General features: G+C 49.1%; 1 protein-coding gene across 2 annotated transcripts; it reads left to right on the top strand.

Annotated features, from left to right (window-relative positions):
- The first annotated feature begins 358 nt into the window (after positions 1-358).
- med25 (mediator complex subunit 25) lies at positions 359-26,062 on the top strand. Of its 2 annotated transcripts, none has more exons than XM_055663433.1 (20): positions 359-430; positions 3,738-3,974; positions 5,324-5,369; positions 6,696-6,820; positions 8,016-8,114; positions 9,366-9,486; positions 12,133-12,289; positions 13,084-13,253; positions 14,147-14,255; positions 15,098-15,318; positions 16,359-16,478; positions 16,600-16,685; positions 17,408-17,465; positions 18,516-18,623; positions 19,791-19,979; positions 20,356-20,448; positions 22,631-22,714; positions 22,953-23,135; positions 24,209-24,410; positions 25,199-26,062. In XM_055663433.1, exons 2-20 carry the CDS (start codon positions 3,841-3,843, stop codon positions 25,300-25,302), a joined length of 2,409 nt encoding a protein of 802 aa, XP_055519408.1. In that variant the 5' UTR covers positions 359-430; positions 3,738-3,840; the 3' UTR covers positions 25,303-26,062. The 2 variants fall into 2 exon arrangements, with proteins under 2 accessions (XP_055519408.1, XP_055519407.1); XM_055663432.1 differs by having other exon boundaries at positions 20,353-20,448.
- Positions 26,063-27,750: the final 1,688 nt, after the last annotated feature.

The following is a 27,750-nucleotide window of genomic DNA, read 5'->3' as shown; positions in this document are numbered from 1 at the left end:
TAACTCAGCGGGACAGGCAGCATCTGTGGAGAGGAGTTGGTAACGTTGCAGGTCGAGACCCTGCTTCAGACTCCAGATGCTGTAAAGCAAAGATCTTATAGCAGAGCAAGATAGGCTACTCCTGCTAAATGCAATGGACTGACGTGTAGTACGCTATGGAGGGGATCATGGGCATTTTCCACGCCCATTTTAGCAACCTGAGCCTACCTAACCCGACCCGACTCGCACTAAGATCTTTGGTAAAGGTCCGGCAGCAATGGCGGCGGTGGAGGCGCGTCTGTGTGACGTCACGGGAAAGGGCTCTATCTCTTGGCTCTGGCGGGTCACGTGATGTCCGCGTCGTCGAGGGAGGGGCGGGGCCACGGGAGGGCGTCGTGACGTCGTGCGTGCGTGGGCCTAGTGTCGCGGGCGGCGGGAGCCTCGGGCTGTGGTAAGGAGTTGCTGCCCGCTCGGGGGGAAGTGGGGCCCGGGGACGGGGGGGCGCCCGGGGGTGGGGTGGTCCCGCGCTGCCTTCCCCCCCCCCCCGGTGTTTACACCCCCGCCGCGGGTCACAGACCCCCCCCCCCCCCCCCGGGTCGAGCTGCTGCCTCACCGACCCGGGTTCGATCCCCACCTCGGCCACTCTCACACGTGACACCACCAGTACTAGGCCATTCGGCCCATCACGTCTACCCCGCCACTCAACCATGGCTGATCTATCTCTCCCTCCTAACCCCATTCTCCTGCCTTCTCCCCATAACCCCGACACCAACACTGATCAAGAATCTATCTATCTCTGCCTTAAATATAAACATAGACATTAGGTGCAGGAGTAGAGGCCATTTGGCCCTTCGAGCCTGCACCATTCGCCATTCAATATGATCATGGCTGATCATCCAACTCAGTATCCCGTACCTGCCTTCTCTCCATACCCCCTGATCCCCTTTAGCCACAAGGGCCACATCTAACGCCCTCTTAAATATAGCCAATGAACTGGCCTCGACTACCCTCTGTGGCAGAGAATTCCAGAGATTCACCACTCTCTGTGTGAAAAAAGTTCTTCTCATCTCGGTTTTAAAGGATTTCCCCCTTATCCTTAAGCTGTGACCCCTTGTCCTGGACTTCCCCAAATATATCCACTGACTTGTGGCCTCCACAACCGCCTGTGGTAAATAATTCCACAGATTCATCACCCTCTGACTAAAGAAATTCCTTCCTAAAGGAACGTCCTTTTATTCTGAGGCTGTGCCCTCTGGTCCTAGACTCTCCCACTAGTGGAAACATCCTCTCCACATCCACTCTATCCAGGACTTTCACTATTCAGTAAGTTTCAATGAGGGTCCCCGCTCAACCTTCTAAACCCTTCCCCCCCCCCCCCCCCATGACCCGAGTGGGTCTTCTCCGGCTGCTCCAGTTTCCTCCCACATCCAAAGACGGTTTGTAGTTTTAATGGCTGGACTGCAAATTGTTCCTGGTGTGTAAGATAGTGTGGGGATCACTGGTCGGTGCAGACTCAGTGGGCTGAAGGGCCTGTTTCCACACTGTATCACTAAACGAAACTCGGGGAATTGCCCCTGCTATTGTGTGGGACAGCGTATAACTAGTGTATGGGTGATCAGTGGTCAGCATGGACTTGATGGGCTGAAGGGCCTGTTTCCATGCTGTAGCATTCAAGAAAACTGGTTGTTTTGACAGCTTGGAAGAAGCAACGATTTAAACCTGTCCCTTGCCTGTCTATGTAGGAAGGAACTGCAGAAACTGGTTTAAACCGAAGATAGACACAAAATGTTGGAGAGAAGGAATGGATGACGTTTCAGGTCAAGACCCTTCTTCATGTCTGACCCGAAACGTCATCCATTACTTCTATCCGGAGATGCTGCCTGTCCCGCTGAGTTACTCCTTGCCTGTGTGTGTGACCTGGTGTTCTCTCTCCCTGTTCACCAGTTAGACGGGGAAATAAAGTCAAAAACCACCTTTTCACTATTTTGTCTATGAAACCACCCTTTTCACGCTGTGTCTCTTGTAAAGAGACATTCATGTCTGGTGCACCTCCCATGACCACAGAATATTTCAATGGTTCTTCATTATCACATGCACTGCCATACAGTTTCTCCCCGGCTGTTATCAGGCAACTGAACCATCCTACCACAACTAGAGAGCAGTCCTGAACTACTATCTACCTCATTGGTGACCCTCGGACTATCCTCGACTAGACTTTACTGGCTTTGCCTTGCATTAAACGTTATTCCCTTGCCCTGTATCTGTACACTATGAATGGCTCGATTGAAATCATGCATTATCTTTCCGCTGACTGGTTAACACGCAACAAATGTTTTTCACTGTACCTCGGTACACGTGACAATAAACTGAACTGAACAGTGAAATTCATTTTCTGCAAGTAAGTGCTTCTATAGATAAGCACAATACCAGATTAAGTACGAAAAGTGTGGATGGAAATAGCCCAAACTATTTCACCTAATGAAATGTTGCAATGTCCCCACTGTTGTGATGTAAGCGCCATTCATGACAGCCAATTTGAGGGCAAAGGTTATTTTATTGGTCACATACACCTAGGTGTAGTGACATGCTTCTTGCCAATGCAGCACATACAGAAAGAATACTTGATATAATTATATACAATATATACTTGAATAAAGAAAGAGCACATAAATAAAGAAAGAGAAAGTAACTCCCATAGTATCAGCCTAGTAGTGATTCATGGTGGTGCATTTTTGCATCTATTTGAGTTGAAAGACGGGTTTCATCCTAAAGGCAGTCACGGTGGTGCAGTGGTAGTTAGTGCCTTACAGTGCTTGCAGCGCCAGAGGCCCGGGTTCGATCCCGACTACAGGTGCTGTCTGTACAGAGTTTGCACGTTCTCCCCATGACTGCGTGGGTTTTCTCAGAAATCTTCCGTTTCCTCCCACAATCCAAAAAAGTACAGGTATGTAGGTTAATTGGCTTGTTGTATGTATAAATTGTCCCTAGTGTGTGTAGGGTAGTGTTAATGTGCGGGGATCGCTGGTCGGTGCGGGACTCGATGGCAGACCTGCGCATTTTTGCCATTTTATTACATTGCTTTCATTGATCAATTTACCTGCATTTAATCCTTGTGTAGACTTTTGTTCACTTTAGACTTGACTTGACTTTAGACTTTAGAGATACAGCGCCGACCAGCGATCATCCCGTACACTAACACTATCCTACACACACTAGGGACAATTTACTATTTTTACCGAAGGCAATTAACCTACTTATTAACTTGAGAGCACCCAGAGAAAACCCATGCGGTCACAGGGAGAACGTACAGACTCATGCAGACAGCACCTGAGGTCAGGATCGAACCCGGGTCTCTGGCACTCTGTGGCAGCAACTCTACCCGCTGTGCCACCCTGTGGATCAGTCCCCTTTTTGCCTATTAATTTTTCCTGCCTTTTGCTGTATTATCAATCTTTGTGTATTCTCAAATAAAAAACATAAAATGCTGGCAACACCCTGCAAGTTGGGCACCTCTGTGGAAAGGAAACCAAGGCCCTCCACTTTCCGCAGGTGCTGCCTGATCTGCTGAGTGTTCCCATCGTTTTTCTGTTTATGTTTCCAGCTTCTGTATAGTTTTTAATTTCCTTTTTGCTCTTCCCTCCCCTTGCCCCTTTTCAGAGATTATTCTCTCAGTTTTGCTGAAAAGGCGGAGACCCGGAATGTTCACAGTTTCCAGCGTTCGTTGTTTTTATTTAACGTTGTGTCTTGTTGTGTTTCAGAGTGACCTGGCTGAGGATTTAGCGCTGTTTGACACGCGTACCTTTGCTTGAGCCCCCTGCCTGGGAATGGAAGGAGAGGTTTGGCAGTGACCTGCTGACCAGAATGGTTGTCCCCCTGAACGACACCCCGTCTCCTTCCAGCATGGTGTCAGACGTGGTCTTTGTCATCGAGGGAACAGCAAACCTAGGGCCGTACTTTGAGTCTCTGCGGAATCATTACATTCTCCCCGCAATTGAGTGAGTATGGATTCCCCCTAAAACCGTCAACCCAGGTCAATTGTGAATGAATACTTTATTGTCACATGTGACAAGTCGCAGTGAAACTCTTTGCTTGCAGTCCCATGGTATGCGAATAGTGGCCACATAGAGGGTGCGTATAAGGTTACAAAGTATCCGGCCCCAGGCCCCCCCCACGCCGGCTCCACCTTTGTTCCTTCCCCCGGCAGCGGCGTCCTCACTTCCACGTGTCCAACCTCGTCCGTTGGTCAGTCGGCGCCATCATTGACCGCCACACCGACCTCTCCACTATCGCCGCCGGCTCCTCTCCGGACGTGTTGCTCCGGCCGCAGCTTCTCCAAGGGCTCATCGTCGGCCACCTAAACAGTTTAGTTTAATTGGAAACAGGCCCTTCGGCCCACTGAGAGAACGCTGACCATCGATCACCCGTTCACACTAGTTCTATCCTATCCCACTTTCGCGTCCACTCCCTACACACTAGGGGCAATTTAGAGGCCAAATAACCTCCAATGAATATACTTTGTGCCTTCTACCACAGTGAAGAATGCTGTGGTGGATGTTTGTGTTAAATTTTTATTGTGTATTGTGTGTTCATTTTTGATTGTAACGTTGCTGGCAAAGGTCATGTCACTGCACTATACTGTGTATGTGATGAATAAATCTGATGTATTGATTGATTGGTTGATTGATTGAATTCTGTGGCCTGTGGGAGGAAACTGGAGCACCTGCAGAAAAGTCCAGGAGCAATCCTGAGGGGTCAGCCACAAATGACCTATGGCAGGGCAGTGCCTAGTGGGCCCACTGTTGGCTGGGGATGGTGTGGTCTCTAGAGGGAAACATGGTGGAGAACTGTGGGACTGGTAAAGCAACTGGGCTGGGGGGAGGGGGAGGGTAAGTATTCAATGCTCATACCGCTGGGTGTAAGCTGCCCAAGCGGAATACGAGGTGTCGCTCCTCCAGTTTGCGTGTGGCCTCACTCTGGCAGTGGAGGAGGCCCAGGACAGACAGGTCAGTGTGGGAACGGGTTGTGGGGTAGCAGCTGAGCAGGAAGTGACCTCTCATCTGCAGCTTAGTGCTTCACAGCAAGGCCCAGACAAAGGGAACCTGTTTTCTTTCCCTCTGTGATCAGTAATGAAAGATCACAGAGAGTGGAGTCATGCAGAATAAAAGGAGCTGCTTTATCCCTGTGGCAGCGTTGACAAAGAGCTGTTTCATAGCTCCACTCCCTCTGCCGTTCGTTCCTCTCTAGGTCTACAGTTTCCACAACCTGCCCCCAGCCCTTTCAAGATAGACTGAAGAGAATATGAATGGGAACTGCTCGATTAAACTTTCTCCTTTATCTTTTGCAGGTATTTTAATGACGGTCCCCCGGCTGAAACTGATTTTGGAGGCGATGTATGTAATCTTACAAACTCTCTTTATGTTTGAGAATACTCTTTCTAGCTTACAGTGTGCTTTTTAAAAATTAAAAAGGTGGTGTAAATACAGGTGTGAGTGTACACAGCTACGCATGAGAACAAGCCCCTCTCACGATTATCATCCATCCTGTAGATTAACGAACGGTATACAACATGCAGGTAGAAGAGGTTAGTTTAACCTGGCATCATGTTCGGCAGGGACATTGCGGGCCGAAGGGCCTGTCCCTGTGCTCTATTCATTAAAGAATAGTACAGACACAAAATGCTGGAGTAACTCAGCGGGACAGGCAGCATCTCTGGATAGAAGGAATGGGTGACGTTTGAATTGAGACTCTTCTTCAGTCTGAAGAAGTGTCTCGACCCGAAACATCACCCATTCTATCTACTAGATACTACCTGACCTGCTGAGTTACTCCAGCATTTTGTGTCTATCATCATAATGAACCAGCATCGTATCGGTCCAAAACTCTTCTGGAAATAGGCAACGTTTCGGGCCAAAACGTTGCCTATTTCCTTCACTCCATAGATGCTGCCTGACCCGCTGAGTTACTCCAGCACTCTGTGAAACGTCACCTATCCATGTTCTCCACAGATGCTGCCTGACCCGCTGAGTTACTCCAGCACTCTGTGAAACGTCACCTATCCATGTTCTCCACAGATGCTGCCTGACCCGCTGAGTTACTCTAGAATGTTATGTTTGTCTTTGTGATTTTTCCTTGATTGTAGATCCATGCAGGAATTCTGAAACAAACACAGATAGTGCTAAAATTGCTCAGCAGGTGGGAAGTGGTTCTGGTGTAGCATCTGACCTGAAACGTTAACGCTTTACTCTCTGCATGTGCTGCCTGACAATCTCATGTCTTCAGCAGCTTTTAGTGATTTAGTCCAAGTCCTGCTGTTGGAGTGACCTGACAACACTCCTTGATTAGTACGGGTGTCAGGGAGACGGCAGGAGTATGGGGTTTGCAGGGAGAGATAGTTCAGCCATTCAGGAAAGAGATGAGGAGAAATTTCTTTAGCCCATGGGCGGTGAATCTGTGGAATTCTTTGCCACAGGAGGCTGTGGAGGTCAAGTCGGATATTTTTAAGGCAGAGATAGATAGATTCTTGATTAGTAGATGGGGTCAGGGGTTATGGGGAGAAGGCAGGAGAATGGGGTTAGGAGGGAGAGATAGATCAGCCATGATTGAATGGCGGAGTAGACTTGATGGGCCGAATGGTCTAACTCTACTGCTATGACTTGTGAGCTTGACTCTGTGGATGAAGTGCAGTGTCACTACTAACGGGCTCTCTGTATCCACAGTACGGAGGCACACAGTACAGTTTAGTTGTGTTCAACACGGTGGATTGCGCTCCAGAGTCGTACGTGCAGTGTCACGCTCCCACCAGCAGCGCCTACGAATTTGTCACCTGGCTCGACAGTATTCAGTAAGTAATCACCAAACCTGCAGTGCTGGCTGCCGGAGCTTCACCTTCACCATGGCCATTGGTCGCTGGACTGTGGCAATTTAGTTTAGTTTAGAGATTCAGCTCGGCTCACCGAGTCCGCACCAGCCAGTGACCCCCCCCACATTAACACAATCCTACACACACTAGGGACAATTTACAATCTACAGAAGCCAATTAGCCTACAAACCTGCTTGTCTTTGGTGTATGGGAGGAAACAGAGGATCTCGGAGGAAACCCGTGCAGGTCACGGGGAGAATGAACAGAGAGTGCCTGTAGTCAGGATTGAACCCGGGCCTCTGGCGCTGTAAGGCAGTAGCTCTACCGTTTCGCCACCGTGCCCCCCATATTGTGTGGAAGATGGCCAAGAGGATGTGAGGAAGTTTGATAGATCCCATGGGGGTTAAAGCGTTTCCACTGGCATTGGTAACCATTCAAGGCAGCAGGGTTTCAGACCAGTGTCTAAAGAAGGGGAGGCAGTACATGAAGCAGTACGGGCTACATTGCGCTGGTAGAGCTGGCAGTGAGAGCAGCTTTGCGTAACTGGAGGGAACTGGTTTTGTGCATGAATGGGAAAGGCTGGGTATTGGGGAAAGGAGGAGGAGGGGAGTGCGACTAATTGTTTGCGTTTCAAAGCAGTACGAGAGTACAGATGGCTTCTATAACGCTGCGAGGCTCTTTGAGTTTTGTATCCAGTGAGTGGCATTCAATTGCAATCCTTGTTGCTGGTGAATGTAGCAACTATATTGTGTACAGTCACGAGCCGGAATGAATGGATCGGCAGTTAAGCAATTTCCTGTCCCATTGCTTGAAGAAAGACACAATGCCATGGACAAGAGATAGTTAGATTTAGCTCTGAGGGCTAAAGGAATCAAGGGATATGGGGAACAAGCAGGGACGGGATACTGATTTTAAATGATCAACCATGATTATATTGAATGGCGATGATGGCTCAAAGGGCTGAATGGCCTACACCTATTTTTTTTCGTTGTTTCTACGACTGCCTTTACAGCTACCTGTATATTTGATTACATAGGCAGTGTACTTTACAGCAGTCAGAAGATGGGTCTCGACCCGAAACGTCACCAATTCCTTCTCTCCATCGATGCTGCCTCACCCGCTGAGTTGCTGTGTCTACCTGCTACAGTGGCTAATGCTATCTGTCTTGCATTCACAGGTTCATGGGTGGCGGAGGGGAGAGCTGCAGTCTGATTGCGGAGGGGCTCAGCACAGCACTGCAGCTGTTTGATGACTTCAAGAAAATGCGGGAACAAATGTAAGGGGAATTTATTTTGTTTAGTTTCATCATTTCTGTTTGAAAGACTAAATCACTCGTTCTTGGAGCAGCAGCAGCAGCAGGGGGGGAACAGAATTGAAACGTTACTGAATAGTGAAAGGCCTGGGTAGAGTGGATGTGGAGAGGATGTTCCCACTAGAAACATAGAAATTAGGTGCAGGAGTAGAGGCCATTCGGCCCTTCGAGCCTGCACCGCCATTCAATATGATCATGGCTGATCATCCAACTCAGTATCCCGTACCTGCCTTCTCTCCATACCCCCTGATCCCCTTAGCCACAAGGGCCACATCTAACTCCCTCTTAAATATAGCCAATGAACTGTGGCCTCAACTATCCTCTGTGGCAGAGAATTCCAGAGATTCACCACTCTCTGTGTGAAAAAAGTTCTTCTCATCTCGGTCGGTTTAAAGGATTTCCCCCTTATCCTTAAGCTGTGACCCCTTGTCCTGGACTTCCCCAACATCGGGAACAATCTTCCTGCATCTAGCCTGTCCAACCCCTTAAGAATTTTGTAAGTTTCTAGTGGGAGAGTCTTGGACCAGAGGGCACAGAATAAAAGGATGTACCTTTTGAAAGGGTGGTGAATCTGTGGAATTCATTGTCACAGACGGCGGTGGAGGCCAAGTCAATGATATTTTTAAGGCAGAGTTAGATAGATTCTTGATTAGTGCGGGTGTCAGGGGTTATGGGGAGAAGGCAGGACAATGGGGTTAGGAGGGAGAGATAGATCAGCCATGATTGAATGGCGGAGTAGACTTGATGGGCCGAATGGCCTCATTCTGGTCCTGTCACGTGTGAGAGCGTACATTCAGCAGCTGAGGTCGGGATTGAACCCGGGTCTCCGGCGCTGTGAGGCAGCAGTTCGACCCGCTGCACCACCGGGAGAGGGGGGGGGGGGGGGGGGTGGTGTACCGCGGCAGGGGTGTAAACACCGGGGGGGGGGGGGGAGATGGGGGCAGCGTGGGACCACCCCCCCGGTCACTAACACTATCCCACACACTAGCGACAATTTACAGAAATCAATTGACCTACAATCCCACGCAGGTCACGGGAGAACGTACAAACTCCACACAGACAGCACCCGTAGTCTGGATGGAACCTGGGTCACTGATGCTGTGAGGCAGCAGCTCTACCCGCTGCGCCACCGTGCTGTGCTGTATTGGCAACTTGACTGCGGCCTCTGCGATTATCTTAAAGGGCAGTGCTTTAAAAATGTCTCTTCTGTTACAGAGGGCAGACTCGCAAGATCTGTGTTTTGATCTGTAACTCTCCTCCTTACCTCCTGTCGGCTGTGGAGAGCACCACGTACTCTGGCCTGACCACCGACAGACTGGTGCAGATGATCGGGGATGTGAGTGTTAGAAAACATCGAAAATAGGTGCACGAGTCGGCCATTCGGCCCTTCGAGCCAGCACCACCATGCAATATGATCATGGCTGATCATCCACAATCAGTACCCCGTTCCTGCTTTTTCCCCCATGTCCCTTGATTCCGTTAACCCTAAGAGCCTAAATCTAACTCTCTCTTGAAAACATCCAGTGAATCGGCCTCCACTGCCATCTGCGGCAGAGAATTCCACAGATTCACAACTCTCTGGGTGGAGAAGTTTTTCCTCATCTCAGTCCTAAATGGCCTCCCCTTTATTCCTGGTGTGTGTTGTTAACGTTGTGAGTGGTGTTGTCTGGCGGGTGATCACTACCGCCTGCGGGTTGGTGTGTCTGATCTAAATTAGGAAGGCGACCTTTAAACGGTGGTGGTGAATAGGTTTTTGTTTACGACATGTGCTCCTTGTTGCTCTTGGTTCATGCCCAAGTTGAAGACTGTGAGCCGTGTTTGATGTTAATGCAGCTGGTGTGAAGAAGCTCTGCAGTTGGCCACTCTTGGGCAGACCTGACCCACTGATCACAGATTCTGCAGCCTGAGGCTTTTCCTGGAAACCTTTATTCTATATTTGTACATGCTCAGTGGTTTAGTTCAGAGATACAGCACGGAAACAGGCCCTTCGGCCCACCCAGTCCACGCAGACCAGCCATCCCCGCACACTAGCACTATCCCACACACACTACGGACAATTTACAATTACACCAAGCCAATTAATCTACAAACCCGCACGCATTTGGAGTGTGGGAGGAAACCGGAGCACCCGGAGAAAACCCACGCAGGTCACTGGGAAAACGTGCAAACTCCGTACAGACAGCACCCGTAGTCAGGATCGAACCTGGGTCTTTGGCGCTGTGAGGCAGCAGCTCTACCCGCTGCGCCACCGTGCCGCCCCTAGTTTGAAAAGAACAAAAAGCAGGAAATCATCCAGATTTTGGATGAAATGAAGGGAGATGTTGACATTACCAGTTGTGACCAGCAGGTGGGAGCAGACTTCTTCCTCACATTGAGAAGCCTGTGTGAACACACAAGGGAGACATCTAACGGTGTTGGCATTGACATGTACCCCAATATTAACATGTTGGGGATCTCCACGATGGAACCACCCCCCCCCCCCCAAAGGCTCGGCTCGGCAGGACCAGGAGGGAGCCACTGGAGATGTTGGCGGGTGAACCAGGGTCACAGCTCCAGTGCCTTCAGGGTGGGCTGCATGAGGCACAAAGATGGCTGGGACGGGAGAGGAGAGGGACGTTAGTACGCGGGAACTGCTTCAGTACGTCGAGCGCACCGCACTTTGGAAATGGTGCCCAAACATAGCGGCTCCCTCATATAGAAACATAGAAAATAGGTGCAGGAGGAGGCCATTCGGCCCTTCGAGCCAGTACCGCCATTCATTGTGATCATGGCTGATCGTCCCCTATCAATAACCCGTGCCTGCCTTCTCCCCATATCCCTCGACTCCACTAGCCCCTAGAGCTCTATCTAACTCTCTCTTAAATCCATTAACTCTCTCTTAAATCCATATGTAATATATACAAAAATAATTCCACTATGAGATACATCTGTGAATGAATAAATGAATATGTTTATTGGCCAAGTGTGTACACATACAAGGAATTTGCCTTGGTGCCCCGCTCGTAAGTAACAACACAACATACAGTAACAATTGAGAATAAAACATAAAACATTAATACATTAAGAATAAATCATTATAGTTTATGTGGCAGATAAAGCAGAAACGCAACTGAACGGCAACAAAACTGTCGCCATAACAGTCTAAAGAAGGCAGACCTGAAACGTCACCCATTCCTTCGCTCCATAGATGTTGCCTGTCCCGCTGAGTTACTCCAGCATTTTTGCCTACCTTCGATTGTTCCAGCATCTGCAGTTCTTTCTTAAACAAACTGTTGCCATGGGGTTTATGCAGAGAAGGCAGGAGAATGGGGTTAGGAGGGAGAGATAGATTAGCCATGATTGAATGGTGGAGTGGACTTGATGGGCCGAATGGCTTAATTCTGCTCCTAGCACGTGACCTGATAAGAGCTGGCTTTAATGTTTGGGTGTAATGTGAACTGTGAAGCGTGATCTCAGAACTCATTGTACCCGTCTTGCGTTTCCTCCTTGATTATAAAAAGGGGGGAGCCCTGATCTTCCCCTCCTTGTTCCCCAAAATGTTGGTTTGGTGAGATCAGATCCTTCATCTCATGCTCCCACTCTCCTCTCTGTGCCCCACCAGTACTCACACCCATCTCTCCCCTTTCCCATCCCCCTTCCACCAATATTCCTTCCTCTGGCTTCACCATTCTCTCCTCTTCTATCCTTATCTCACACTTCTTTTCATCTCCGGCCTTTGTCCAACCGTCTCCCTCCCCCTCAGTTTTTTTTGCTTTATTTGAAATTGCTGGGTTTTTTTCCCCTTCTTCCTTCCGCCCACAATATATAATATGTAAAAGAATATGTGATTATGTTCCATTCTTGTTTGTTTGTTGTTTGTTTGTTTTTTGCACAAAGTCCGCAAGCATTGCCACTTTTCATTTCACTGCACATCTCGCGACCAATAAACTTGGCTTGACTTGAGGTGAGGATTACTAACACGTTGCCTTGTGTGCTTCTGCAGAGAGGGATCCATTTCTCAGTAGTGTCCCCGCGTAAGCTGCCCGCCCTGCGGGTGTTGTTTGAGAAGGCAGCTTTGGGCGGCGTTATTGAGACACAGCTGAAGGATTACAGCCAGGACCCTCGACATATGATCATGATACGGGGCATCGTGCTCCCAGGTAAGAACCATCACCCTGTGGCCTGCGTGGCTTTTCTCCGGCTGCTCCAGTCTGTACTAGTCAGATTGAATCCAGGTCTCTGGTGCTGTAAGGCAGCAACTCTATCCCTTGCCCACCGTTCCGTATTTGCTGGGGGAAATATTTTACTGTTGAGAAAAAACTATATGTATGTCATATGTAATATATGCAATATATGCAATATATGCACTGTATGTCATGTTGTTACTTGTGGGCGGAGCACCAAGGCAAATTCCTTGTATGTGAATACTTGGCCAATAAACTTACTTACTTACTTACTAATGTAATGAATCATTGCAGATCTGCCGTGCTTCACTGAAAGACTGCACAATACGGTTATTTTAAGAATGAAACCACTTTCTTCAACTAAACAAGTTGAGTTTAGTTTATTGTCACGTGTACCGAGGTACAGTGAAACGCTGTACCTCGTGCTAACCAGTCAGCGGAAAGATAACACATGATTACACTCGTGTCGTCCAAAGTGTAGAGATACAGGATAAAGGGAATAATGTTTAGTGCAAGGTAAATGAATGAATGAATAAGTATATTGGCCAAGTATTCACATACAAGGAATTTGCCTTGATGCTCCGCCCGCAAGTGACAACATGACATACAGTGACAGTTAGGAATGACGCATTAAAACATTAAACATTCAAGCCAATAAAGTCCGATCAAAGATGGCCTGAGGGTGTTTGATGAGGTAGATGGTAGTTCAGGACAGCTCTGTAGTTGTGGTCGATGGTTCAGTACTCATTGCCCTGCTTTGGTCCTTGCAGGTGGGGGCACAGTAGCGGCCAACACTGTGCCTCAGAAGCCCATCCCTCCACAACCGCCGATGCAGCCGCAACCGAGCCTGTTGTCCAGCCAGTCGCAGGCTTCACAACTATCGCAGTCTCAGCCTCCGTCACAGCCCCAGGCAATGCCTTCCATCTCACAGCCATACCAGGTAGATGGGGTCTGCTGCTTCTTCCCCACCTTACCCCACATGCCACTGGCAGGCTGAGACATGACCGGCCTGCAGTAGCTGCCTGCCCGCTCCCTATGCCCAACTGGGGGTCTCCTCACTGCGACACGTGGCTGCTGTAGCGGCTCACCTTGTAACCACTGGGGGCTGCGTTTCTTCAGCCCGCTGCCAACGACATAACGGGCCTGGTCACCATGGGGCTCCCTCCCCTCGCCCCTGCTGTTGCTAATGTCGAGTATGTCAGTGCCTCGGGGGAAGAGGGGGGGGGTGGGCAGAGAGATGGGAGAGGGAGGAGGAGGTGGTGACGACGGTGGAGTGGGGAATGGACAAAGCCACCGCCCAAAGCAAAAAGCAGCAGCAGATGAGAGGGGAGGGAGCCCCATGGTGACCCAGTGCGTGCTGTTAGTGGCGCTACAATGTGAACCGCAACAACAGCCGTGTTAATCGGACCATGTGGAGGGGGGGGGCTTGTTGGCGCAGCTGGCCAGGTGTGGGTGGGCCGGGGGCCGGTACGAGCTGGGGGCTGGAACGGCAGAGGAAGACAAGTTCTTGATTCAAAGGTTCTTTATTAGTCACGTACATCAATTGGTGGTAGTGAAATGCGGATTGCCATGGCAGCACATAAAAAATAATACAACATAACAATAATAAGCAAATGTAAACATAAAAACATCCCCCCCACAATGTTTGCCATTATGAGAGAAGGCACAAATCCAGTCCACATCCCCATGTCCACCCATAGTCGGGCCTATTAGAACGGGTGTCAAGGGTTATGGGGAGAAGGGATTGGGAGACCAGCTATGATTGAATGGCAGCGTGGACTGGATGGGCCGAATGGCCCAATCTACTGCTATAACTTGTGCCCTTGCCTGCAGGGACCGGTGGCCACGGGCTCGCTAGCCGGGGCGCAAGCTGCCGCTCAGATCGCCCTGGAAACGGCAACCAACCAGGCAAAGGCTGCCGTCGTCCCAGCAACTAATCGATGTAAGATCGAAGCTCTGACCTCCTGTGGTCAGCAGCAGAAACTGTAGATATTGGCAGATTGGTGATTACTTACGGGTGTCAGAGGCTATGGGGGGAAGGCAGGAGAATGGGGTTAGGATAACTTCATGAGATATGAGGTATGAGAACCTATATGAGAGATAGATCAGCCATGATTGACTTTCAGTTTATAGCCACGTGTAGCGAGGTACGGTGAAGCGCTTCTGTTGCGTGCTAGCCAGTCAGCGGAAAGACAATACGTGATTTAGAAGATTGAGAGGGGATCTTATAGAAACTTACAAAATTCTTAAGGGGTTGGACAGGCTAGATGCAGGAAGATTGTTCCCGATGTTGGGGAAGTCCAGAACAAGGGGTCACACAAGATAAGGGAAGTCTTTTAGGACCGGGATGAGAAAACATTTTTCACACAGAGAGTGGTGAATCTGTGGAATTCTCTGCCACAGAAGGTAGTTGAGGCCACAGTTCATTGGCTATGTTTAAGAGGGAGTTAGATGTGGCCCTTGTGGCTAAGGGGATCAGGGGGTATGGAGAGAAGGCAGGTACGGGATACTGAGTTGGATGATCAGCCATGATCATATTGAATGGCGAATGGTGCAGGCTTGAAGGGCCGAATGGCCTACTCCTGCACCTATTTTCTATGTTTCTATTACAATCCAGCCATTCACAGCATAAGGGAATAACGTTTAGTGCATGGTGATCAAGATAGTCGGCGAGTCTCCAGTGAGGTAGATAGTAGTTCAACACTGCTCTCTAGCTGTGGTGGGATGGTTCAGTTGCCTGATAACAGCCGGCAAGACACTGCTAACCTGTACATTTTCCCACAGTTCCTGCTGTCAACCAGATTGCTGCGGCACCTGGCACTGGGGCCATGATCAGCCCGGCGAGCTCGCAGGCACTAGCGTCCAGCCCCGTGGCCAGTTTGGCCAAAGTCATCCCATCCAACACGTCCTTGATGACGGCGGCAGCGGTGGCCCAGTCCGGCCTGGTCTCCACGGTAACCACCGGCATCCCACAGACCACGCCGCAGGCCCCACCGCAGTCCCTGGTGGGTAGCACGAAAACACGACAAATGTTGCTTTTCTCAGTAGAAATATATCCAGCAGACGCAGCTCCTCTTCCTAGAGTTGCTGCCTCACAGCGCCAGAGACCCGGGTTCCATCCTGGCTACGGGTGCTGTCTGTGTGGAGTGTGCACATTCTCCCCGTGACCAGCGTGTGGGTTTTCTCCAGTTTCCTCCCACACTCCACAGTCGTGGAGGCTCAAGAGAGAGTCGAGTATTTTAGAACCATTTAAACTAGGTGCAGGAGTAGGCCATTCGGCCCTTCCAGCCAGCACCGCCATTCAATGTGATTATGGCTGATCATCTAGAATCAGTACCCCGTTCCCTCCTTCTCCCCATATCCCTTGATTCTGTTAGCCCTAAGAACTAAATCTAACTCTCTCTTGAAAACATCCAGTGAATCGGCCTCCACTGCCTTCTGTGGCAGAGAATCCCACAGATTCACAACTCTGGGTGAAGAAGTTTTTCCTCACCTCAGTCCTATTCTATTGCCATACGTTCCAGACAAAACAGTGAAATTCTTACTCTTTTAGATTAATTGGCTTCGGTAAAACATGTAAATTGTCCTGAGAATAAGGGGTGCTCGCTGGTCGGCGCGGACTGTGTGGGTCGAAGGGCCTATTTCCGCGCTGTATCTCTAAACTAAACTGAAATACACTGTACCATCAAAACGATATGTTGTGTTGCAGTGCCCTCGTGCTTCCTGCAGCACTCACTAAGTGTTTGAGAGGCTGCTACAGAGGGCCCTAGACTGCACCACTGTAACTTTGGGATGAGATGGGAGAAACTGTGTCACATCTGTGTACTAGCTCATCCATGAAGCACCTGAGGATATTTGTCTACATTAGGGTCAAGGTATACATACAAGACAGACACACATAGCTGGAGTAACTCAGCGGGACAGGCAGCATCTCTGGAGAGAAGGAATGGGTGCCGTTTCGGGTCGACATGAGTAAGGGCAAATCAGAGGAATTTGGTGCCAGTGGCTAAATAATTGATCCTATATATATTTTTTCTTGGAACAGGCTGTGGGTGTTGGAACAAGCTCTGGCAATGTGTGTGGAGTAACTGTTGCCCCCACTCCCCCCCCTGGCTCAGTGGCCAACAAAATCCTGGCTTGGAATGGGGTCCTGGAGTGGCAGGAGGTAAGATGATGACGTCTTGCATTATTCTGTAAGTCATGTGGCGTGTGTGTTATGATACGTGGCTGTTCGGCTTTGTGGCCTTCTGGGTTGCCCACACTGACTGACTTTCTTTTTGACACAGAAACCCAAGCCTTCACCGGCAGACATGAATGCAAAACTCACTCGCTCACTCCCGTGCCAGGTGTATGTGAATCCAGGAGAGAACCTGTAAGTGTGCCAGTTGACAGAAACTGTTGCTGTGTTGTTATTTAAGGGCCTGTCCCACTTGCACAATATTTTTCGGCGACTGCTGGTACCCGCCATGGTCGCAGCAGGTCGCCGAACATTTTCAACGTGTGAAAATCTAACGGCGACCAGAAAAAGGCAATACAACTCTTACAAAAATTTAGCAGGTACAACTCTTTGGACGACTACTCACGACCATACAGGCATCATCCCGGGTCTGTGCCGCCCAGCGATCCCCGTATGCTAACACTATCCTACACACACTAGGGACAAATGTTAATATTTTATTTTTCAATATTAAAATTTAATATTTAATATTGGTATAATTTTAATATTTAATACCTTAATTTTTAATATTTACCAAGCCAATTAACTTACAAACCTGTAAGTCTTTGGAATGTGGGAGGAAACTGAAGATCACAGCGGGTCACGGGGAGAAGGTACAAACTCCGTACAGACAGCACCCGTAGTCGGGATGGAACCCGGGTCTTTGGCGCTGTGAGGCAGCAACTCTACCCGCTGCTCCACCATGCCCACCCATGGTGCACACATTGGCACACGTTTTGGTCCACATCTTTGATCAAACAATCCTGAATCATGGTGAAAGCATCAGCAATGAATGTCATTGTTCCCTTCCTGGTGTATACCATACGACAAATAAACTCTCCTGACTCTCAAACTGTTCCATCTGAACTGTTTCACAGGAAGACAGACCAATGGCCTCAGAAACTCATCATGCAGCTTATCCCACAGCAGCTGCTGGTAAGTCAAGAGTTTTATTTATTTGTATTTGAATTGGCTGTTTATTGTAAGGATCTGGCTTGGAGTGCTGTGTTTATGTAGTGTGGAGCGGGCAGTTAATGAACAGGCGTTGAAGGAGAGGCCTATTGATGTTATTCCTCTGGCCCGATGTATCGCACTCTGGGTCAGTTCTCAACCTGTCTAATATGTGCTGGCTCTGGAGAGGCTCCAGAGGAGGTTGACAAAAATGATTCCAGAATGAGTGGGTTAGCATATGATGAGTGTTTGATTGCACTGGGCCGCTGCTCGCTGGAGTTTAGAAGGTTGAGGGGGGACCTCATTGAAAGTTACAGAATAATGAAAGGCCTGGATAGAGTGGATGTGGAGAGGATGTTTCCACTGGTGGGAGAGTCTAGGACCAGAGGTCACAGCTTCAGAACTAAAGGGTGCTCTTTTAGAAAGGAGGTGAGGAGGAACTTCTTTAGTCAGAGGGTGGTGAATCTGTGGAACTCATTGCCACAGAGGGCTGTGGAGGCCAAGTCAGTGGATATTTTTAAGGCAGAGACAAATTCTTGATTGGAATGGGCATCAAGAGTTATGGGGAGAAGGCAGGAAAATAGGATTAGGAGGCAGTGATTAGCCATGATTGTTGAATGGCGGAGTGGACTGACAGTGCTGGACAGGCTGCATCTCTGGAGGAAAGGAAGAGGTGATGTTTCGGGTCGAGACCCTTCTTCACTTGGATAAAGTAATGAGAGTGGGATAACCTACTAGTGTGGACAGGTGATTGATGAGCCAATGGGCCTATTCTATGCTGTATCTTTAAATTAATCTTGCAATCCACTTATGCTGCTGTACCCTTGAGATTGTCCATCAATCTTTGAATCCACCCTGAAAACCAGATAGTTTATTCCCTTGTCAGTGGCTCATTAGGACTTGTCAATGCACCTCACTCCACATTGTGTTGTAGAGAAACTCTGATGGTTTAGTTGTGGACAGCATTTATAGGGGGCAGGGACGGAGCACAGATGTTATTCATTCTTCTTGCTGTTCTTCTCCACCAATGTCCAGACAACTCTCGGCCATCTGTTCCGCAATTCTCGAATGGTCCAGTTCCAGTTCACCAACAAGGATTTGGAATCGTTGAAGGGGCTTTACCGAATCATGGCCAATGGTTTTGTGAGTACCTGAATCCCCGCACCTGAATCCTCACACCTGAATCCCCGCACCTGAATCCCCGCACCTGAATCCCCGCACCTGAATCCCCCCCCCTGACCCCGCACCTGAATCCCCGACCTGAATCCCCGCACCTGAATCCCCGAATCCCCGCACCTGAATCCCCGCACCTGAATCCCTCACTCCGAGGCGCTGGAGTGACACATGAATCATTCATTCTCTTTCTTTTCCTGTCCTGATCTGATGAGCATTTCCAGCATATAATCTCTAGCATGTATCTCTAAAGCAGTGGTTCCCAACCTTTTTTTGGCCATGCCCCACCTAATCACCTCTAAAATCCTGATGCCCCCCCCCATGTGGTGATATATAATTCTTATCATTTCAAGTCAAGTCAAGTCAAGTCAAGTTTATTTGTCACATACACATACGAGATGTGCAGTGAAATGAAAGTGGCAATGCTCGCGGAACAACAAAACAACCAAACAAATTATAAACACAATCATAACACACATATTATTTAAAAAGTGAACTCCGTTTCAGCTGAAGAAGCTTAAAACGCCAATACCTTGGTTTAAACAAGCTTCAAAAGAACATTGTGGTGATTATGTATAACTACACAATAAAGACCTTTTTTACCAAAAAAAAATTATTTACTCAAAATAACATCTGAAACATAAACTACATATGTTTACCTGATGGAAAATCCAAAAAAATTAAAATGGAAAATTTGGACCCAGACCTCCTCAGTCGCACTCAATTGCCCCCCTTAAAAATCAAATTGCCCCCCTGTGGGGCGTACACCCCACATTGGGAACCACTGCTCTAAAGTGTAAATTATAGTCCAAATGCCTATAATATATTAGATTCAAATTTTTATGTTCAAAGAATTGTGAATGATGCATGTAGTAGGCCATGTCTATTTTAGATGTGACTTTTTTATAGATAGGGAAGGTTTAGAGGGATATGGGCCAGACGCGGGCAGGTGGGACTGGTGTAGACGGGGCACCTTGGTCAGCATGAGCAAGCTGGGCCGAAGGGCCTGATTCCATGCTGTATGACTGACTCTGTACCCATTGCAGACAAGAATCCTGAGAGGCTTAAGTGGGGAATGTTTGCGAATAGTTTGGTTGCAGTTTGTCAGATGTAATGCCCGGTCCCTGTACTCTGCAGGCAGGCTGCGTTCACTTTCCGCACAGCGCTCCATGCGAGGTCCGGGTCCTCATGCTGCTCTACTCCTCCAAGAAGAAAATCTTCATGGGCCTAATTCCCAATGACCAGAGCGGTTTTGTGAACGGCATCCGTCTGGTCATCACCAACCACAAGAAAGCCCAACAGCAGAAAATTGAGCAGCAGAGAAACGTGAGTCTTCCCGCTAGAAATCACTGGTGACTACAGCATCTTCCACTGTGTGTGTGACACCCTGGCATTGGGGCAGAGAAGGGCAGGGAGGGAGGAACTTGAAACAATAGTGCTGGAGAAACTCAGCGGGTGCAGCAGCATCTATGGAGCAAATCTATGGATCTATCCTTCGCTCCATAGATGCTGCTGCACCCGCTGAGTTTCTCCAGCATTTTTGTCTACCTTCGATTTTCCAGCATCTGCAGTTCCTTCTTAAACACTTTGAAGCACCATGTTGGTTAAGGACGGAAGGGAACTTGTGCCCCGGACACCGTGGGTCTACTACACCCTTGGTGACTGGTGTCTGTATCACCGTGCTCCTTTGTATTTGCAGCAGCTGGGAGGATCGCAGCCGATGGCAGCCGGGCCCATCCCCAATGTAGGGTTTATGCAGAAGCCCCCTGGAGCCATGCCTGTGCAGCAGCAGCAGGTATGATGCGTGGCACAGAACTACAACCGCCAATGGCTGGCATAGAGTGCTGGACTGACAGATACAGACAGACACAGGTGTAGTGGAGTAACTCAGTGACACACACAGAGTGTTGGAGTAACTCAGTGACACACACAGTGTTGGAGTAACTCAGTGACACACACAGACACACACAGGTGTACACAGACGCACACAGGTGTAGTGGAGTAACTCAGTGACACACACAGGTGTAGTGGAGTAACTCAGTGACACACACAGACACACACAGGTGTAGTGGAGTAAATCAGTGACACACACAGGTGTAGTGGAGTAACTCAGTGACACACAGGTGTAACTCAGTGACACACACAGGTGTAGTGGAGTAACTCAGTGACACACACAGGTGTAGTGGAGTAACTCAGTGACACACACAGGTGTAGTGGAGTAACTCAGTGACACACACAGGTGTAGTGGAGTAACTCAGTGACACACACAGGTGTAGTGGAGTAACTCAGTGACACACAGGTGTAGTGGAGTAACTCAGTGACACACACAGGTGTAGTGGAGTAACTCAGAGACACACAGGTGTAGTGGAGTAACTCAGTGACACACACAGACACACACAGGTGTAGTGGAGTAACTCAGTGACACACACAGGTGTAGTGGAGTAACTCAGTGACACACAGGTGTAACTCAGTGACACACACAGACACACACAGGTGTAGTGGAGTAACACAGAGACACACAGTGACACACACAGGTGTAGTGGAGTAACTCAGTGACACACAGGTGTAGTGGAGTAACTCAGTGACACACAGGTGTAGTGGAGTAACTCAGTGACACACAGGTGTAGTGGAGTAACTCAGTGACACACACAGGTGTAGTGGAGTAACTCAGTGACACACACAGACACACACAGGTGTAGTGGAGTAACTCAGTGACACACACAGGTGTAGTGGAGTAACTCAGTGACACACACAGACACACACAGGTGTAGTGGAGTAACTCAGTCCATGACACACACAGACACACACAGGTGTAGTGGAGTAACTCAGTGACACACACAGGTGTAGTGGAGTAACTCAGTGACACACACAGGTGTAGTGGAGTAACTCAGTGACACACACAGACACACACAGGTGTAGTGGAGTAACTCAGTGACACACACAGGTGTAGTGGAGTAACAGTGACACACACAGACACACACAGGTGTAGTGGAGTAACTCAGTGACACACACAGACACACACAGGTGTAGTGGAGTAACTCAGTGACACACACAGGTGTAGTGGAGTAACTCAGTGACACACACAGACACACACAGGTGTAGTGGAGTAACTCAGTGACACACACAGACACACACAGGTGTAGTGGAGTAACTCAGTGACACACACAGGTGTAGTGGAGTAACTCAGTGACACACACAGACACACACAGGTGTAGTGGAGTAACTCAGTGACACACACAGGTGTAGTGGAGTAACTCAGTGACACACACAGACACACACAGGTGTAGTGGAGTAACTCAGTGACACACACAGAGTGCTCTAGAGAAAAGGAATAGATTACGTTTCGGGGTCTGAAGGATCCCAACCCGAAACGTCACCTATTTGTCTCCAGTGATGCTGCCTGACCCGCTGAATTAGCTTGTTCAGTCCTTTTATAGTTTGATATGTTTATAATATAAAATTGTAAAAGCTTAAATGAGGCATATTGGTCGGCAGGGATGAGTTGGGCTGAGCTCTCTGTCTCCACATCCACACGGGGCACCAAGCACCCTCTCGCCTTGCTGAACATCAGCTGATAAAACCTTTCCCCTTTCTCCGCACTTGCCCATCCTAGCCACGAGTCTAGTGAGCACCTCAACTGCCCCACAGCGTGTTGTCCTCTTTCCTTAATAAGAATGAATGAATAGGTTTATTGGCCAAGTATTCACATACAAGGAATTTGCCTTGGTGCTCCGCCCGCAAGTGACAACATGACATAGAGTGACAGTTGGGAATGACACATAAAACATCAAACATTAATAATAAATAAGGTGTTTGATTATGCCCATAAATTACATGAATGTGTTCATCATATAACTCTGAAAATACCTTTCCCCTTTGCACTCTGCAACATTTGCTGTTACATATGTTTTATTTCTGCGCTGTGTGACTCTCTTCCCCACCACCTCCCTCCCTCCCTCCCTCCCTACACCATTCAGATGCCGGGTCAGTCAGTGGCAACGTCCATTCCACAGGTTCACACGGTCACCACGTTGGATGATCAGCAGCGGCAGCAGAATCTGGTGAGTACCCGAGCCCTGACTTCCTTTGTACGTTGCGTGTGTCATCTGGGATGTCGTCTCCTGGAATGTGGCATCCTGTGGGCTGGAGGGCCTGTTCCTGTGCTGTACTGATCTACAGTGTGCGCGTGTGCGTGCATGTGTGTGCATGTGTGTGCGTGCAGTCGGTCAGTAATACAGATGCTGTGCTCGTGTGTTTGTGTTTCACTGACGTTGACTTTCCTCTGCCCTCCACATACAGCAGCAGCAGATGCAGCTGAGAGTGCAGCAGCAGCAGCAGCAGCAGCAGGCAGCCACGCAGCAGCAGGCCAGCGGTCCTCCTCCCAACCAGCCCGCAGCAACGCAACAGGCCGGCGCCCTGCTGCGCCCGCCCAACCCCGGCGCAAACCCACAGCTACGCAGCCTGCTGCTGAGTCAGCAGACAGTGAGTACTGCCAGCAACACACACGCACGTACACACACACTCACGTACACACACTCGCGTACACACACGCACGTACACACACACACGCGTAAACACACACACGTACACACACTCGCATAAACACACACACACACACACACACGTATACACACACACGTACACACACTGCATACACACACACACACACGCGTATACACACACACACGTACACACTTGCGTACACACACGCACGTACACACACGTACACACACATACACTCACATACACACACACTCACATACACACACGCACGTACACACACACTCACATACACACACACACACGCACACACACACACACATACACACACTCACGTACACACACGCACGTACACACACATACACACACACACACACACACACACACACACACGCACATACACACACACACGTACACACACACACATACACGCACACACACACACACGCACACGCACACACACACTCGCGTACACACACGCACGTACACACACACTCGCGTAAATACACACACACACACACACACGCACGCACATACACAAATTGCAGCCAAAATCACCAACCTTGTTAGGTTACTCGATTTCCCTCGCTGTCTGAATACATTTGGTCCTGACTTAAAGCGTCACCTATCCAGTAACTCAGCGGGTCAGGCAGCATCTCTGGAGAACATGGATAGGTGACGTTTCGGAAGTCTGACAAAGATTTGAGTCTTGAGGCGTTTTGAGTCAGAATAAGATCCCGAAAAAGATCCCGCCCTAAAACGATCTCCTCGCCTATCCATGTTCTCCACAGATGCTGCCTGACCCTCTGAGTTACTCCAGCACTCTGTGAAACGTCACCTATCCATGTTCTTCACAGATGCTGCCTGACCCGCTGAGTTACTCCAGCACTCTGTGAAATGTCACCTATCCATGTTCTCCACAGCTGCTGCCTGACCCGCTGAGTTACTCCAGCACTCTGTGTCCTTTGTCGACAACCAGCCTGTGCGGGTCCTTGTTCCTCTGTGAATGTTTCCACGTTGGGTACGATGTGCACTGACTCTTGTTTCTCTGGCAGTCACAGAGTGGAGGACCACAGCCTGGGCAGCCCATGCATCACATCCAGCAACAAGCCTCCCAGATGATGCCTCACCAGTCCATGGGGCAGCCCATGCCACACCACCCCCAAGGGCAGCAGCTGCAGATGCCAGGGCAACAGCTAATGCACCAAGGTGGGCAGCCCTGGGGCAACCAGATGGCACAGCGACCACCGCTACAAGGTAGGGCATCCACCTCTGCTGTGGATTGTAGATAGACAGTACATGTTGGAGTAACAGGCAGTATATCTGGAGAGAAGGAACGGGTAGATAGTTGTGGTCACTGACATGGGGCATAGGGATGGGGTGGGAGACTGGACATGATCTTATGAAGAGTGCGACAAGCTTTGAGAACCCTTTGTGTGGAAAGATTTAGAATTTAGAAGATTGAGAGGGGATCTTATAGAAACTTACAAAATTCTTAAGGGGTTAGACAGGCTAGATGCAGGAAGATTGTTCCCGATGTTAGGGAAGTCCAGGACAGCTTAGGATAAAGGGGAAATCCTTTAAAACCGAGATGAGAAGAACTTTTTTCACACAGAGAGTGGTGAATCTCTGGAACTCTCTGCCACAGAGGGTAGTTGAGGCCAGTTCATTGGCTATATTTAAGAGGGAGTTAGATGTGGCCCTTGTGGCTAAGGGGATCAGGGGGTATGGAGAGAAGGCTACGGGATACTGAGTTGGATGATCAGCCATGATCATATTGAATGGCGGTGCAGGCTCGAAGGGCCGAATGGCCTACTCCTGCACCTAATTTCTATGTTTCTATGTAAAAGAACTGCAGATGCCGGTTTATACCTAAGAAAAATACAGAAAGCCCAACTCCAGTACAGAGTCTGTTGAGTTTCACCCACGCTCCTCTGGGGAGGTCAGACCCGGGATAGCTTTTATCTGGCGATTGTGGATACAAGATTGTAAATGGACTGAGGGCTGCGATATATAAATCTTACATTGTAACTTTAAATCTGCAGGCCAAATGATGATGAGCGCAGGCCCACGTGGACCTGTCCCACCGGCTGGGATGCAGCAAGGGACCAGCTTGTTGGAGGAAGAAATCCTCATGGACCTCATCTGAGATCTCCCTCCCTCCCTCCCTCCCAGAGACTGACCTCTCGTCGTACCAAGGGCAGTCGTGTGAGGCTCGCAAGGCCACTGTACAGTAGGACCATGGGGTGCCCCCAAAGCGCATTCTCCTTCGACTTGGCTTACACCAAACAGTGGACAGTGTTTGGGAACTGGCTGAGTCTGTGTCTCTGGCTTTTCAAAAAAAAAAAGTACTTCTCAGTAACAGTAAATTGAAGGGAATCGAATAGATTGGTCGAGCCAGTCCTTTTGAAAGGACGTGCAGACCTTTATCTCACCTGTCATTTTTTTTGTTCCGATTATATCTTTGTTCCCCTCGATCTGCGTGGAGCCGATGGCTGCAGTTTTATTTAAGGTGTTTAGGTTTCCTCTGCAAAGCAGCCAACAAGGTTTACCGTTGTCACTGAATCAGCGAGTGTGAAGAGATGCATCATGTAACTGCTCTCATGGGTCACGACATTCAGAAGCACAACAATAATGGCCAGTGGCCATCGTGCGCCCAGTCCCACTGCCCACCCACAACAATAGTGGCCAGTGGCCATCGCGCGCCCAGTCCCACTGCCCACCCACAACAATAGTGGCCAGTGGCCGTCCCACGCCCAGTCCCACTGCCCACCCACAACAACACTTGTAAATATTAAATAAAAGCTGCAGTTAAAACAGAAAATTATGTCAATGTGGACTCCGGAACTGCAGATGCTGGATTAGAAGAAAAGACACACAAAGTACTGGAGTAACTCAGCGGGTCAGGCAACATCTGTGGAGAACATTGATAGGTGACGTTTCACAGAGTGCTGGAGTAACTCAGCAGGTCAGGCAACATCTGTGGAGAACATGGATAGGTGACGTTTCACAGAGTGCTGGAGTAACTCAGTGGGTCAGGCAGCATCTGTGGAGAACATGGATAGGTGACGTTTCACAGAGTGCTGGAGTAACTCAGCGGGTCAGGCAGCATCTGTGGAGAACATGGATAGGTGACGTTTCGGAAGTCTGAAAAAGATTTGAGCCTTGAGGCGTTTTGAGTCGGAAGAAGATCCCGCTCTGAAACTATCTCCTCACCTATCCGTGTTCTCCACAGATGCTGCCTGACCCGCTGAGTTACTCCAGCACTCTGAAACTTCACCTATCCATGTTCTCCACAGATGCTGCCTGACACGCTGAGTTACTCCAGCACTCTGAAATGTCACCTATCCGTGTTTTCCACAGATGCTGCCTGACCCGCTGAGTTACTCCAGCACTCTGTGAAACGTCACCTATCCATGTTCTCCACAGATGCTGCCTGACCCGCTGAGTTACTCCAGCACTGTGTGAAACGTCACCTATCCATGTTCTCCACAGATGCTGCTGCACCCGCTGAGTTACTCCAGCACTCTGTGAAACGTCACCTATCCATGTTCTCCACAGATGCTGCCTGACCCGCTGAGTTACTCCAGCACTTGGTGTCTTTGTAAAATGATGTCAATCTCCTGCTTCCAGCTGAGAAGTTTCCCCCTGCATCATGGAGAGGTTGAAGTGTTGTAGCTGAGGTTCAGACTGAGAAACACACTGGGGATGGGCAGTCAGTTTATGGTCAAGTCTTTGGAGAAAGAATTGTGGACAATCGATGCATCATTTGTTCAGAGTCTCGTGGCTCGATGTTTTTTTTAATCAGCTGCTATTTCCAAGGACAGTTGTTATTTTAAACATTAATTTTTGTTTCTTCAAATTAAGTGTAGTTTTTGATTTTCCCTTGCCTCCAAATAATGGATCATGCCACAGTGTCTCGGTGTGTTGTGCCCCTGCCGCCAGAGACAGGGTTGATGGTCCAGGACCTGATGCAGAGATCTGAGGAGCCAAAGCAGGCTGTCCCAGACATACAGCTCCTACATTGAGATAGTGGCGCAGCGGGTAGAGCTGCTGCCTCACAGCACCAGAGACCCAGGTTCGATCCTGACTACAGGTGTTGTCTGTATGGAATTTGCACGTTCTCCCCGTGACCTGCGTAGGTTTTTCTCCGGGTGCTCCGGTTTTCTCCCACACTCCAAAGACATGCAGGTTTGTAGGTTAATTGGTTTGGTAAAATTGTAAATTGTCCCATGTTTAGGATAGTGTGCGGTGTGTGCTGTGTGATCACTGGTCAGTGTGGACTCGGTGGGCCGATGGGCCTGTTTCTCTAAACTGATCTAGTGTGAAGGGGTCATCGCTGGTTGGCGTGGACCCGTGGGCGGACCGGCCTGTACCCGCGCTGTATTTCTAAGTTAAACTGAACAGGGCTGCTCCTTACCTGCCCCTTCAATATTCCACCGCTCCTCTCCTGTCACAAAGGGCAATTCAACCAGTTCGTCAAATCTGCGTCAATTCTCCCTGAACCTCGCAAACTGCCGATGAATCGGAGGACAGGATTTATCGGTTTATATTCTTATTTTGCAGTGCACTTTTAGAGGAGTTAGTGATTCCTAAC

The sequence above is a fragment of the Leucoraja erinacea genome, chromosome 37, assembly GCF_028641065.1.
Source record: "Leucoraja erinacea ecotype New England chromosome 37, Leri_hhj_1, whole genome shotgun sequence".
Taxonomy (NCBI): domain Eukaryota; kingdom Metazoa; phylum Chordata; class Chondrichthyes; order Rajiformes; family Rajidae; genus Leucoraja; species Leucoraja erinaceus.
The sequence above is the reverse complement of the archived record's forward strand: the minus strand, read 5'-3'. Positions and strand labels throughout refer to the sequence as shown.